The sequence below is a fragment of the Corvus kubaryi genome, unplaced genomic scaffold (assembly GCF_017639235.1).
Source record: "Corvus kubaryi isolate FWS band 111438036 unplaced genomic scaffold, C.kubaryi_AGA036_p1.0 134, whole genome shotgun sequence".
Lineage (NCBI taxonomy): Eukaryota > Metazoa > Chordata > Aves > Passeriformes > Corvidae > Corvus > Corvus kubaryi.
The window spans coordinates 4,816,968-4,829,780 of NW_024580668.1; the positions used below are offsets into that span (position 1 = coordinate 4,816,968).

A 12,813-nucleotide genomic window follows, 5' to 3' on the forward strand; every position below is an offset into this window, starting at 1 on the left:
ATAGGGTTTGGGTTTTTGTCTCTGCCCTTGTGTATATAAAATGTAGCTTTGACTCCTTGAAGCATGCATTCCTTGCTCAGCTCTGTTCTTTGCACACTGCTGTGTCTTTATGCCACCAAGGTGGGGACATGTATTTGTGTATTATGTACACGTTTCCCGACTGATGAAAGAGAACAAAAGAGCAACCATACTACAAATCAATATCATTATGGTTTAATAACTCACTCCTGCCTGGATGTTCCAATTCAATAAGAAGTAATGGCTGTGGCTGGTTACTTTGTTACAATCCGTTTTATTCTGGTAACATTCAGTTAATTTAATTGGAGTGGGCGGTGTCATGCAGTGGTGACCTGGGCTCAGTTTGGTTGGCCTTTAACCTGGCTGTAGCCCTGCAGCAAACTCGAGTGCTGGTACTTTATGTCATGATGAGTGAGTACAACGTGACACAAAACACGAAGAGCCTTGTGCTTATTCAAATACACTGAAAATGTTTTATACAGACACAACCACCTTCTAAGATGCAGGTTTAGAAATACATTTTTGATCCAGACTTATTAAGACCAATTGAAAAGCTGAAAATGAACTGCTGAACAAATTATCTTCTGTTATTCAAATCCTATGTGGGGCCTTTTTTTTTTTTTTAATTGGAAAAATCGATAGGCAATTAATGTGCAGGTAACAGTCAATATTTTAGAAAGCATCTGATGGTTTGGGACCAATTTTTGCATATGGAAAAGCGTTGTCATGGTTTAAAGATTTCTCATTTGAATCTTGACATTTGGGTCCTCGGTGCTTAATTACCTTTGAGACTGGAACATCATTGTTTCCCAAATACTTGGGAATCCCCACCCAGTGCTTCCTTTGTACACACACTAATCAGCTATTGACAGCAGTTACTGTTCACTCTCTAAATCCAGATAAATTAATCTTCCACTAAAAGTGGAAAATGCTTATGAAAAAAAATATTTGCATGAGACTATTTAATTGCTAAAACACTGGTTGTCAAGAAGACATCTGTGATATTACAGATGAGGTATCCACATTTTGATTATCTTATTCATTAAATCATACTGGTTTGTGGCTATTCATTTCCTGTTGTTTTCCTCTCTTATAAATCAGGAAGATGAGTTTGGGCAGCTAGAGTGCTCTGTCCAGACAGGACTCACATTTATCACATTTAAAAAGTAACCTGGTAAAAAGTCCCTGTAGTAAATCAATATTTTCTTACTGCATTGCTTTAGAAAATGTTTCTTCTCTTCTCTTATCCACCCCCACAGCAGACATGTAATGGAAGTTTAATGCAGTGGCGCAAAACAGCAATTACTGGGATGCTGAGCTCTATCTAAAAAACCCAAAATCTGATAGCATTAAATAACTCCAATGCCAGGAGTTGTGGGTTTGAAGCTTGCCCCACTTTGCAATGGGTTGGGTGCCCCATTAGCTGTGCTTATGCCCCTTGTATCTATAGGCTGAAAAAATGTATTTAATTTTGGTAAGCTAACACATCTCTGTTTCTAAATCAACCAACATTTTCTAGCTTCATGAATTAATTTATGGACATTAGGAAAATGGTTTTGATGGATGAAAATTTAATGGGTTTAAGTATTTATTTTTTTTTAATTACAGTACCTTATGTTTCTGAGTGATTTTTTTAATCTTCTTTCAGTGATAGAAACTGAATCATGGAAGGCTGAGGTCCAAACTTAGCCAGGCTTGGAAAAGCCTACCTCCCACTGAACTTTAAACATTCTGAATTAAAATATCTGTCTGGATTTGGACCCTAGCAACTTGCAGAGTCACATAGAAATTCTGTGGCATGACAGATGATCTGGAATTTGGAAAATAATCCTCCAGTATCCACTTTACCCTCTTCATGGAACTGCAGTCCATGGCAGTGTTTAGGAGCTTTAGGAGAGCCCACTCACACATCTCCTATTTATTTTTTAAGGCATTCAGAATTTCTTTCAAAGTAAATAAAAATTAATCTGTAGATGGATAACAACAATTGCCATGTGAAACATGTACAATTTACTAACTGGTGCTACTAATTGATGTAATTATCACTAATTAACTGTTCTAAAGATAGTGATTTTTGTAATTGTTATTCAATGGCTTGAAGTGGCTTATGAAGCGTAGACAGTTCTAGAATTGTATGTTAAGACTAAATTAAATTAGTGCTACAGAAGTTATTTTCCTAATGTATTTAGCCTGGAATAAAACTGTTATCACATTTAGCTAACCAGGGCTCTTGATGAATGGGTGCACAGTAGAAGATTTGCTTTTAGTGAATATTTAAAAAATAGCTATATTCCCTCTTCCATGCCAGGAAAGCCTGAGTGCTTGTGCATTAATGGGGAAAATTATTGCAGAGGATCACAAATGTGATTGAGTAAAGAAGGAACTTGCTCAGATTTTCTCAGAAAATGTCATGCTTTTTCTGGTCTTTCAGTAAGTATATCTGCCTTTTCAAAGGCAGTTTGGTAGATTGTCAGCACACAAATACCTCCTCAGAGTCTGTTGTTAAAGTGGCATTTAGGCTGACTAAAATTTATGTTCTGTGTTCTTCTGTTGTGGAGGAGGCAATTCTGATTTGATAACTTGTTATGCCAATATTGGGAGAAATTAATATTGATTACAAATATTTCCTATTTACAAATGGTGGCTGGAAAGCACTTCTCTAAAGTGGTGCATAGTGATGGTTCTCAGTGAAATAACTGCTGAGGTGAAAATATGGTTATTAAGATGAGTCAATCATAATGACCTTAAAGAGCCAATTTCCCCAGCTTTTAGTTGTTTGTTCAGTACTGCTGGAGCATTCTCAAGAGGTGAGTGAAGGAAGTTTGAATTTCTGGGTTTTTTCGAGGGAAATCAGTATAGTCCCCATGTTCTATGGGATTCTCTCATTTTTGAGGTTGTCACTTCGTAGCAGAGGACAGGAGCATGTGGGACTTGTGAGGGGGAATTTCTAGGGGATTTCAGCTCTTTCTGAAATAAAGATGAGCTGTTCTGCAGGCTTCTGTTTGCATGAGGTCTTCCCAGTGACTGCTTCAGGAAGGATGTGTTGGGTATTTTGGTCCTCTGCTGAGGTTTTATGTTGCCCTGGTGCTGTATTCTTCCAATGAGAGACATCATATTTGACTGCAGACTTTTCCTTATGCTGGAATTAGCTGTGTGTCAGCATTCCTCTGCCCATACAGTTCCGTAAAGTCTTTTGCAACCTTCATTTTGATTAAGAATTTTAATGACAGCAACAAAAGATCTTGTTCCTTCATGAAAGCTCTTGACTAACAGCTTAATTCCCAGATGACTGACCACAGGCTTCATAGAAGTATTACACATATTATTTTATCCCTGTATATTTTGAATACAAGCTGTGTCAGGGATATTAAATGGTGTTTTAACCACAATGGTCTGTCAAATTTGTGCTTTTTAGAGTATAAAGTACGAACGATTTTCATAATGGAGGGTGATTGCTCTGCTTTGTCAAACTGTCTTCAATTCACGGACACTGCAGGGTGTACTTCTATTCTCATAAAGAGTACTTTTATTCTCATGTTCAAGGGGTTATATGCAACCCCCAATATTGTTTGTTCTTCAGTAAACAGCTTCTAAAGGCTAAAGCTGTGTGAGCTGTTAGTTAACAGCTAAAAAATTTGCCAGAACTGTTGCTGCCCTCCTAGCAGAGAGCCTGTTTTTTGTGAATGCTCAGAGAGATCTTGAATGAGATTATTAACTACTTTGAAATCAGTTTTCCTTCAGTGTTAATTGGGCTGCTAAATCCTAGGATATTGTGTTAAAAATAATTCCAAAGTCAGTGTTACACCACAGACACATTTGTGTGCTTAAAAGAACAGATGTTTAAGTTATGGGTCCAGTCTGCTTTTAAAAACTCCAGTTTTGTCATGAAGCCTTTACAACACAACCAAAGGTCTTGCTTAGTGCCTCTAAGTCATTTCAAAAAAAATCAGGTTGTAGCATTTTAAAAATGGTCTTGTTCTTCCCCCACAGATGTGCACACAGCTCTACCTGTGATGTTTGGTACTTGGGTTAAGTATCAGCTCCCTTTTGCACCCAGACTGTGCAAGCAGCTTGGAAATTATGGAGTAAGATTGAGGGGCTTGTAAATAATAAGTAATGCTCATGCATCCTGGACTTTAGCAATAAAAATGGTGCTGATTGAACGAGTCATCAGCATTCCTGAGCTTGCAACAAGAGGTGTAAGGACAGAGCTGGGGTTTTTTGCCTTTGAGGTGTGTACAGGTCTTCCTCCCTCAGGTGGTGGTGGGTTTGTTGAAGTAAGTGTCAATTATAGTTTTCTATCCCAATAAAATGGTGGTACTGGGTTATAGGTAAGACCTTTCATCTGCAGAATTCCTAATTGCTTTTCTAAACCCCCCGAATTCCTTAATCCTGCAAATGCAACTATATTGACAGAAAATTGTTGTAAGGAGGAGAGGAGGAGATTTAAAGGTTAAGGGAACAGAGAAGTGCTGTGAGTTCCCTACTGTCCACAGGAGCATCTGTGCAATCTTGCATGAAAGGCTGGCTTTGTGGTGTCAGAAATTGAGAGAGCTTTTCTCTTTTGTGGCACTCATCCAGGGCAGCTTGCAAAGAGTTTTTATTCTTGTCTGATTATTCTCACATCAGAAGTAAGGGTAATAACACTCCTTATTGTGCCACATCTATTTGCAGAACAAGTTCTGTAGAGTGCAGGAAGTCTCTTTTAGGACCAGGTCTGCACTGCAAAGTTGTGCTGGTGTCACTGCTTGGGAGCTGGGGTTATGAAAAATTAATCTTCCCTCACAGAAACCATGTTGTTAAAGTTCTTTCTGGCAAGGAAGTTAACCCCTGATCTTTCCACCCTAGTTCTGCTGTGAAGATGAATGGTCATTTACAAACATGAAGGAAAACCATTAGCATTCTTTCAAACCAATAATTAATCACATCTTGCTAATTTCAAAGCCCTTCCCTCCCAGCAAATCTCATTAATTATCCCAGACAGGTGTTTTTCAACAAAAGCTCCTTCTTGGGTTCTCTCTTCTTCTCCAGCCTCCTACTTGAGCTAATGAAGCTTCAGTGATGTCTGTGGAACAATGGAGCAATTTGTGTAACTGCAGGTTGGAGAGAACAAATAAGGGATGGTAATTGAGGAAGGGCTGGAGGAGAGGCTGCAGGAGCAAAGTTCCTCTGTCTGTGTAAAGAGATCTCTCATTATTGGTGATTAGGGAGGAAGCATTTACAGAGACAGAAAGAAAGTAGCTGTGCTGAACTAAAAAAAGGGGTTTTTGATGGTTTATTGATATGCAGATGCTGTTCTAGGAAAAGACCACAGACCTCGTTAGGGCAGGCTTTCTGTCCTCGAGTTAATGGAGTGTAGGTTTGTATGAAGAGAGGGGAACTGGCATCACCTCCACACAGCTCCTATGGGAAGTCACTTATTCAAAAAGCTCCCTGGACCTGACTTGAGCAGCTGCATGAATGCTGTTTACTAACACTCTGTGCGTAAATTGGATGCTTCTCTCTGGAATTAGCTGGGTTTCTTTCCTCTGTGGAGATGTTCCATGGAAATGAAGCCTATGTGCTTCCCCAAATATTTGAATCATATTCATAATTCCTATGTGCTTCCCCAAATATTTGAATCATCTTCATTATTCCAGCAAGTCTTCTTTCATGGTTGTTGAAAACAGGTCCTGCCTGCTTAGCTTATGCCTAGACAATAGGAAAGAGGCATTATTTTAGCAGGTATAACAGATGAATTATACACAGGTGTTTTGCTGGGCTGGTTGACAAGCAGCCCTACCTTGTCTAGCGGTTATGCATTTTCACAATTCATAATGTATTATGCCTAGAATCTCCCAATCCCTGCCTCTTCCAAATACGTATAGACATTTATATTCCAAACACTAAAAATCAACAGAATTCAAATACTCTTTTAAGCATATTTGAATTAGTCATCAGCTGCTCTGAAGCTTCAGAGCAGCTCCCAGGCTTTTCAATATGAAACCCAGGCTCAGGTGTGACCTCATGTCCAGGCATAAGTAATTATTTTTCTTTTTTATTTGGCAAAGATAGGGCTCTTATTCCAGGAAGGAATGTAAGTGTCTTCCCTGCAAAATCCAACAATGAATAAAATTACTTTCAGTCAAGTGTAGATAATTCTGCCCATAAGGAGTTCAGAGACCATGAAAATACTGTGCAAAAGGCTCACAAGGAAGGTGTAACAACAGGCACCTTCTTTTATCAGAATGAGTGATCTAGTGGTTCCACCTCTCCCGATGAACAACTGAAGAGAGCCACAGCTGGAAACTGGCGCCTTGGCCACATTATGACTTTGTCATTTTTAGGCAGACCAGTGGGGTTTGTAAATTACAGGAAGTGTTATTGTTGATGTAACCTCTCCAGATCTCAGCTGCATGTAACATGCTCTTGAAAAGACCTGAAGCTGGAGAGAATTGAGTGATGTGCACTCACCACACGCTCAGGGGGCTGTCAGGAACCTGCTCACCAGAGGTGAGAGAAACTCAGCTGTTTCAGGAGCTGTTTTTTCTGTGACATGTATATCTGCCTTCTCAGGCAAATCCATAGAGGTTTTGCTTCCAGTTGGATTTTATCATTTCTGACAACACCTTGTTCACCATAAAATATTCTGCAAGCTTCTTATAAAAATACTTTATTGATGTTTTCAGAAGGGAGCAGACACAGGGAAAGGTACAAGCAGGCTCAACAGTTCATCCTGTCAATTCAGAGCACACATACTTCGAGGGGTATATTTTAACCCATATATAACAGACTGACAGAACATGTCACAAGTCTGAAATATCACATACACAAGACAAGACATCATTTAGAACCTGACTTCAGGTGACAATACTGATCTACTTGACAAATATCACTGGGATAAAGTGGGATGGCATTTTCTTTTACTCATAGCAGCAGCCAAAAAGCAGTTTGCTTGCAACAGCAAAATGTAATTGGCAATCACAACATCATAAGCTTTTGGGTACTACTTTACACCATTTGGGTTTCTATTTGTAAATGTAGTTTTCAGACTTAGGATCTTGAGCTTCTCTGTGCAATACTGTTAAATAAGAGCATTCGCCATGGCAACTAATTACTTATTTGTGTTACTACATCATTGAGCAGCGTCAGCAGTGGAATTAATCTGCTTTTTGGTCAAACTGCCTCTGTGCCCAAAGAGGTTACAGAAGAAATGGGCAACTGTGATGGGGAGGAGTGATAAAATGTCCAGGATTTTATGATAAGACCAAGGCTAGGGCCCTGGTCTCTTGAATCTGGTGCTCTATCTGTGCAATCATTTGACTGTTCCAAAAAAAATGTGAAAATTCAACAATAAAATAATTGATGCTTATGTTGACTGAATCAGCTCAACCCAGGTTGAATGAAGTGAGGTATTTTAAACTCCATATTTCAACTCCAATGAAGTGAGATATTTTAAAAGGAAGAAGGCAAGAAACTGAAACTTGATGAATTTAAGAGGTTTGAAAGGAACACTATAAAAAGGAACATAAAAAACACAACACAAGATTTACTTCTCTCTGAGCTTGTCATTCCCTAACACAGTGCCAGAAGAGTATCTTTAAGATCCTGCAGAACAGATTTTAAAATGTCTTTGGGTTGTCATGGTGGAGTCTGTGGAGAAGCTGGTACTGTGCTGGCACCTTTCACGTAGGCACAGGAACCCTTTTCTGGGGGCCTTCCAGGGCCCATTCCTGCTGCGTGGCTCTGGGCAGGAGGGAAGCACTCCCATGGGACCACTGGGCAGTGTGTGGCAGGACCCAAAGGAAATCAGACCAGTTTTGAAGCAGGGAGGGATCAGGCAGCGCCAGCAGGGCACTTCAAGATGCTCAGTGCCTCAGAGTCTGGCTGTAAACTCCTTAGGGCAGAGATCTGTCCCTTCCTGAGGTGTGGAAGGGACATCTATTGCACCCCATGGAACAGAGATCCAGATTATGGCTGCAGCTGCTGTAGCAGAAATGATAAATGAGATGTTTTTCTTTTGAGGTTTGTTCTTTTCTTTCTGTATCATCATCTACATGTAATAGGTGTAAGGAAAAAACGCTCCCATTTACGGGAAAGATCAGGTCTGCAAACAGCTAAGCTGTAGTTTAGTGCAGTAGTTTAAAGCCAGACATTTTGTTAGCTTTTATTTTTCGGTTTTCAGTTTATTGGAGAAAAATGCTGGTGCTGCTCAGGCTGACTAGGTGGCAGCAGAGCTCTTTTGTGGCACCTGCGAGTGGCGGACACAGATTTCACTACCTGTGGTTAATGTCAATAAACCCCTTTATCCTTCTATGTGGGATTTTGTTGTTGATAAACTAAAATAAGTTAATAGTGGGCTCTTTTCTGCTTTCCTCACCTGCCCCAGACCACTGCTCCTGGGTTCTTCCAAGGAAACAAGCTGTAGTCCCAATACTGCAGAAGTAAACTAAGGCTTTTCTCATCCTCACACTGGGCTGGCTTCACTTTCAGTAGTTCTGAAGGGCATTGTGAGGCTGAATCGTCAGCTTCTTGGGACAAAGGAGTTTAATAAAAGCCCTTCTGAAGCTGGAGTGGCAGAGAGGGTATAGGACAGGGTTGACAGCCGAGTTGATCCACAGCAGCCAAAAGGAAGTCTCATACCAGAACTCAGAGATGCACTGGCCGTGGCAGCCAGCGCGGATGATCATCAGGAGAGTGTATGGTGCCCAGCAAATCCCAAAAATGCCCACGATGATTGCCAGTGATTTGGCCACTTTCTTGTCTCTAGAGAGCCTGAAGCGTTGAGTCGTGCTCTGGGACATGGTCTTCATCCGTTTCTCTGAGCACAGAGTGGAGGCTGAATTCTTACAGCTCTTTTTGTTGCAACACTTCGGTTTCCTGGAGCTCTCCGAGCTTGTTGCCAGCAGATCTTTGGCATCCAGGCTGGAAGTGGAGGCTGCTCCTTGAGCTTTGCTCTTAGAGAGGTCGAGGGTTTCAGCTGACTCCTTCTGCTCCCACTTACAGCATTTCAAAGAAAGCTTTGCTTCTGGGCTCCTTTCCACCTCCTCAGTGAAGGACTGATTGTGCACTTCATGGAAAACATCCAGGCGCATTTTGGTGCGCTTCTGTATGTTCAGGTAAATGCTTAGGTTGAAAAACATCACGCTGATGAAAGGAGTGAAAAACTCCAGCGTGGAGGCTGTCATGAGGAAGTACCAGTTGTAGAAGAACTCAGCGTAGCATTCCCCGGTGGGGATGATGCTCTGGCCTGATATGTACTCCCAGCTGATAATGGCAGGTCCGTACAGCAGGAAGGCCAACACCCACACCAGCACCATCTTCAGCACTGCTTGCCTGATGTTGCCTTGCTGGGCTCTGTAGGTGACCTGCAAGAGGAAAGCCTTTTCTTACACACAGTCCCACACCCCAGCTGGCTGAGGCTCCTCACAAATGGACTGCTAGCACTCCTGGTAAAGTTGCTAGGCAATATCCCAGCAGACCAACAAATTGGTATGCCATAGGCAACAGGAGCAATTGCTAGATAAATCTCACTCTTGCAGGGAAGATTTAGAACACTCATTTTACAGCTCCAAAATGTGGTGTCTGCTAAGTGGAAATGTACAGACTTGGCTGGAGCCTGGCAGTTGTCTGCGCCCACCACTTGCCTGAGTTGTCCCCAGCTACTCCCTGCAAGTCACAAGAAGAGTGACTTGACAAACTCCTGGGCTGAATCCGTGTTGTATTTGCAGTCAGGGAACGAGCAAACAGCAGCGGATCAGATCTGCCTGTGAACTGCTCGTTACCTCCTGCAAAAAGCTGAGCATTTTGATCTTCCCACACACCCAGGGACCTCCCCACATTCCCTTCCAAAGCCGGCAGTGCAATCTACTGCCGCGGTAGCCAGGGAGAAGCTGCGAGTCTGACTGCAATCCACTGGTTTGTCCTGGAGATAATAAGCTCTTGCAATTAGTTAAAAGTCTGCTTACCTGGCTGACTTGCTTGTACGCTACTATCCCGTCACCTAGGAAGGGGACACCTGCACAACGGGGTCTGAGCCTTAAGTGAGTTAATTGTGCCGGGAATACCAAGCTGAAACCACCACTGAATTATGTGTTTGTGGATGGTTATTGCTTTCCAGGCTGAAAGCTTCGTAATTTCTGGAGGAGTCTAAGAGCTTTTAATTACTGCAGAGAATCTGGAGAATAAAGGAGGAGGAGAGTTATGTCCCTCTCAGCTGCCATGACAGGACTCACCGCTCTTGTCACCGAGAGGAATCTGTCGTAGCTTATTAGTACGATGTTGAAGACCGAAGAGGTGCAGAGCAGGTAATCAACCACCAGCCAGAGTTTGCAGAGGCTTCTCCCAAAGATCCATCTCCCCGTCAGCACATAGGGCACGTACAGGGGGATGCAGAAGGCACCTGCAAGCGGAGGGGCCGTCCCCGGTGAGACTCGGGCTCTGCGCGGTGGCTGCCCCGGGAGATCCGCGGGTGCCGGGTGGGTCCTTCCCTGTGACGGAGGGAGAGGCCGGGGGACAGCGGGAGGGGACCGGGGACTGCGGGAGGGTGTGGGGGCAGGAGCGGGGCACGGCCGGAGTGGAGGCACGGCCCGGGAGGAGCAGCCGGGCAGGAGGAGCCCCGGCGGCTCTGCCCGCCCCGCCGCCGAGTTGCTGCCGGGCCGTGCCGGTGCCGGCGGGCGCGGCGCCCCGCGGGCGGCACTTTACCTACGAGGAAATCCGAGATGGCCAGGTTGAGGAGGAAGAAGTTGTTCTGGGTGCGCAGGCTGGAGTCCGCCACGAAGGCCAGCATCACCAGCGCGTTGCCCGCCACGGTGACGGCGATGAGCAGGGCCATCAGCGCGCCCAGCGCTGCCGTGCCCGCGGCGGCGAAGCGCCCGGCGGTGGCGGAGCCGTTCAGCGCCCCGCCGCTCTCCATGGCCCGCACCGCTCCCGCCGCGCCGCCGCCGCGGGGCTGCTGCCCCTCCCCGCCCCGCCCGCTCCCGCCTCCTGCTCCGGCCCCCAGCACCCTCGCGTACCCCCCGAGCAGCCCCGAAACCCCCAGAGCATCCCGGAATCTGCCCAAGCATCTCTGCATCCCACTAGAGCATCCCTGAGCATCTGCACGCTCCCACGCACCCTCTCAGCCCGGGAGCATCCTCGTATTACCCCAGAATATCCCTTCATTCCTCCAGAGCACCCCTGAGCATCCACGCATTCCCCTCTCAACCTGGTAGCATCCTTGCACTACCCCAGAGCATCATCCCTGAATCCCCCGGAGGGTCCTCTCTCATTACCCCTTCCCTTCTCAACCCTGGAACATCACTGCATTACCTCAAAGTATCCTTGCCACCCTCTAGAACATCTCTACATTCCTCTTTCCCCTCTCAGCTCAGGAGTAGCCTTGAATTCTCCCAGACCATCCTTGCATTCTGCACAGCAACATTCCTGCATCTCTCCAAAGTGTCCACCATGAGTTTATTGCTCCTGCCGTGGGGTGTGTGCCTTAATGAACAGAAGTGAAGGTTAGATCTTCATTTGCCTTTTAATCAGTCAGCCAGGAGGGCTCCCTGGGCACGTGGAACATAGAGGGTGATAATCTTGCCCCTGCTCCTCATGGGCAGCAGGAGGAAGAGGTAAAGCTGTCCAGGAGCAGGCAATTCTTGGTCTGCAAACCAAGGAGTCCTTGTCCCAGGCCCCAGCTCCAGGGAGGTGATTAACGCTCCCTTCTTCCTCCACTTGTTCACTCTTCATAGCTAAAGGGAATAACTTTGGTCTGAGGACTTGTTCTTCTGCAGGGTGAAGTTACCAACCACTACACAACCCCTGGGCACGGTGCCTGCTCCAGGTCGCAGGAGAGGAAATATCCTCACAGGTGTCATGTCACAGGGGCAGGATCAGCTGCACTATCACCCCTCTGGAGAACAGCACAGGGATGTGCAGAGCAGCAACTGCAAAGCAGAGAAGGGTGCTGGCTGGAGAACTGCGTGCTGGCTGGCCAAGAACTTTCTTTCTGGGAAATTCTGATAAGTTGTGAGGAACAAAGAGAAAATAAGCAAAGCAAGAAAATTGTACAAACACAGAAACAAGCCTGAAGCTAACACTCAGGGGGTTTGCCACCTTCTGATTGCTCCAAAAGCTATTTTCACCTCAGGAACTAGTACAGGCTCACAGAATTCCTCCTCAAACACTGCCACAGCCACTGTCCTGATAGCAGCGGCTGATCCTGCTGGGAAGGGGCCGAGAGGACTCTCTGGGATCGCGGTAAATATTTTGCAGTGGGCAGAGCCGAGCAGTGGGAACACTTCTCAGCACTCCCGCAGGGGTGGCACCCACCCAAGGGTGGCCTCAGCAAGAACCAGCCTCATCCTGTTCCTTAAGGTGCCCAGCCCTGGCACAACGCGCTGGCTCTGCGCTGAGAGCCGGGCTCGCTTTTCCCGGCTGTGTGCAGGGCGGGCAGGCTGTACACGATGAGCCGGCAGCCGGGCAAGCCCTGCAGCTGCCTGGCACGCGTGTCCCCTTCCTCGGGGAGACAAGTGTCCCCAAGCCGCTCCGCCGCGGGGGTGGCCTGGGCTCCGCTGGTGCCGCATCCCGACAGAGGATGTCACTGTGGGCTCGGGGAGCCGCGGGTGGCAGCGCCGAGGGTGCGGCGTGTGCGAGAAACCGCTGGGAAAACGGCTTGGAGGTACTTCGTGCGTGGCTTCAGCCCTGCTTTGAGGATCATCAGACTCAACCACACAGCTGGCTGGGCCGGGGTGTCACCACAGCCCAGCTGGGCAGCCGCAGCACGGCCGCAGCGGAGAGGACATGACTTTTATGTCGATCACCGCAGATGTGACA

General features: G+C 45.6%; 1 protein-coding gene across 1 annotated transcript; it reads right to left on the reverse strand.

Moving 5' to 3' along the window:
• Positions 1–6,654: 6,654 nt before the first annotated feature.
• Positions 6,655–10,912, reverse strand: HRH3 (histamine receptor H3). The gene is made up of 3 exons (XM_042046162.1): positions 10,702–10,912; positions 10,233–10,399; positions 6,655–9,365 (listed from the first exon to the last, which is right to left on the reverse strand). Exons 1-3 carry the CDS (start codon positions 10,910–10,912, stop codon positions 8,487–8,489), a joined length of 1,257 nt encoding a protein of 418 aa, XP_041902096.1. The 3' UTR covers positions 6,655–8,486.
• Positions 10,913–12,813: the final 1,901 nt, after the last annotated feature.

Bases quoted from the DNA above. Each gene is read 5' to 3' on its own strand.
- HRH3 (XM_042046162.1), bottom strand. From the start codon at position 10,912: ATGGAGAGCGGCGGGGCGCTGAACGGCTCCGCCACCGCCGGGCGCTTC. The intron at 10,400-10,701 runs GTAAAGTGCCGC...CTCCGCTTGCAG, and splicing joins CATCTCGGATTTCCTCGTAG to GTGCCTTCTGCATCCCCCTG. The intron at 9,366-10,232 runs GTGAGTCCTGTC...TTCCTCTTGCAG, and splicing joins TCCTCTCGGTGACAAGAGCG to GTCACCTACAGAGCCCAGCA.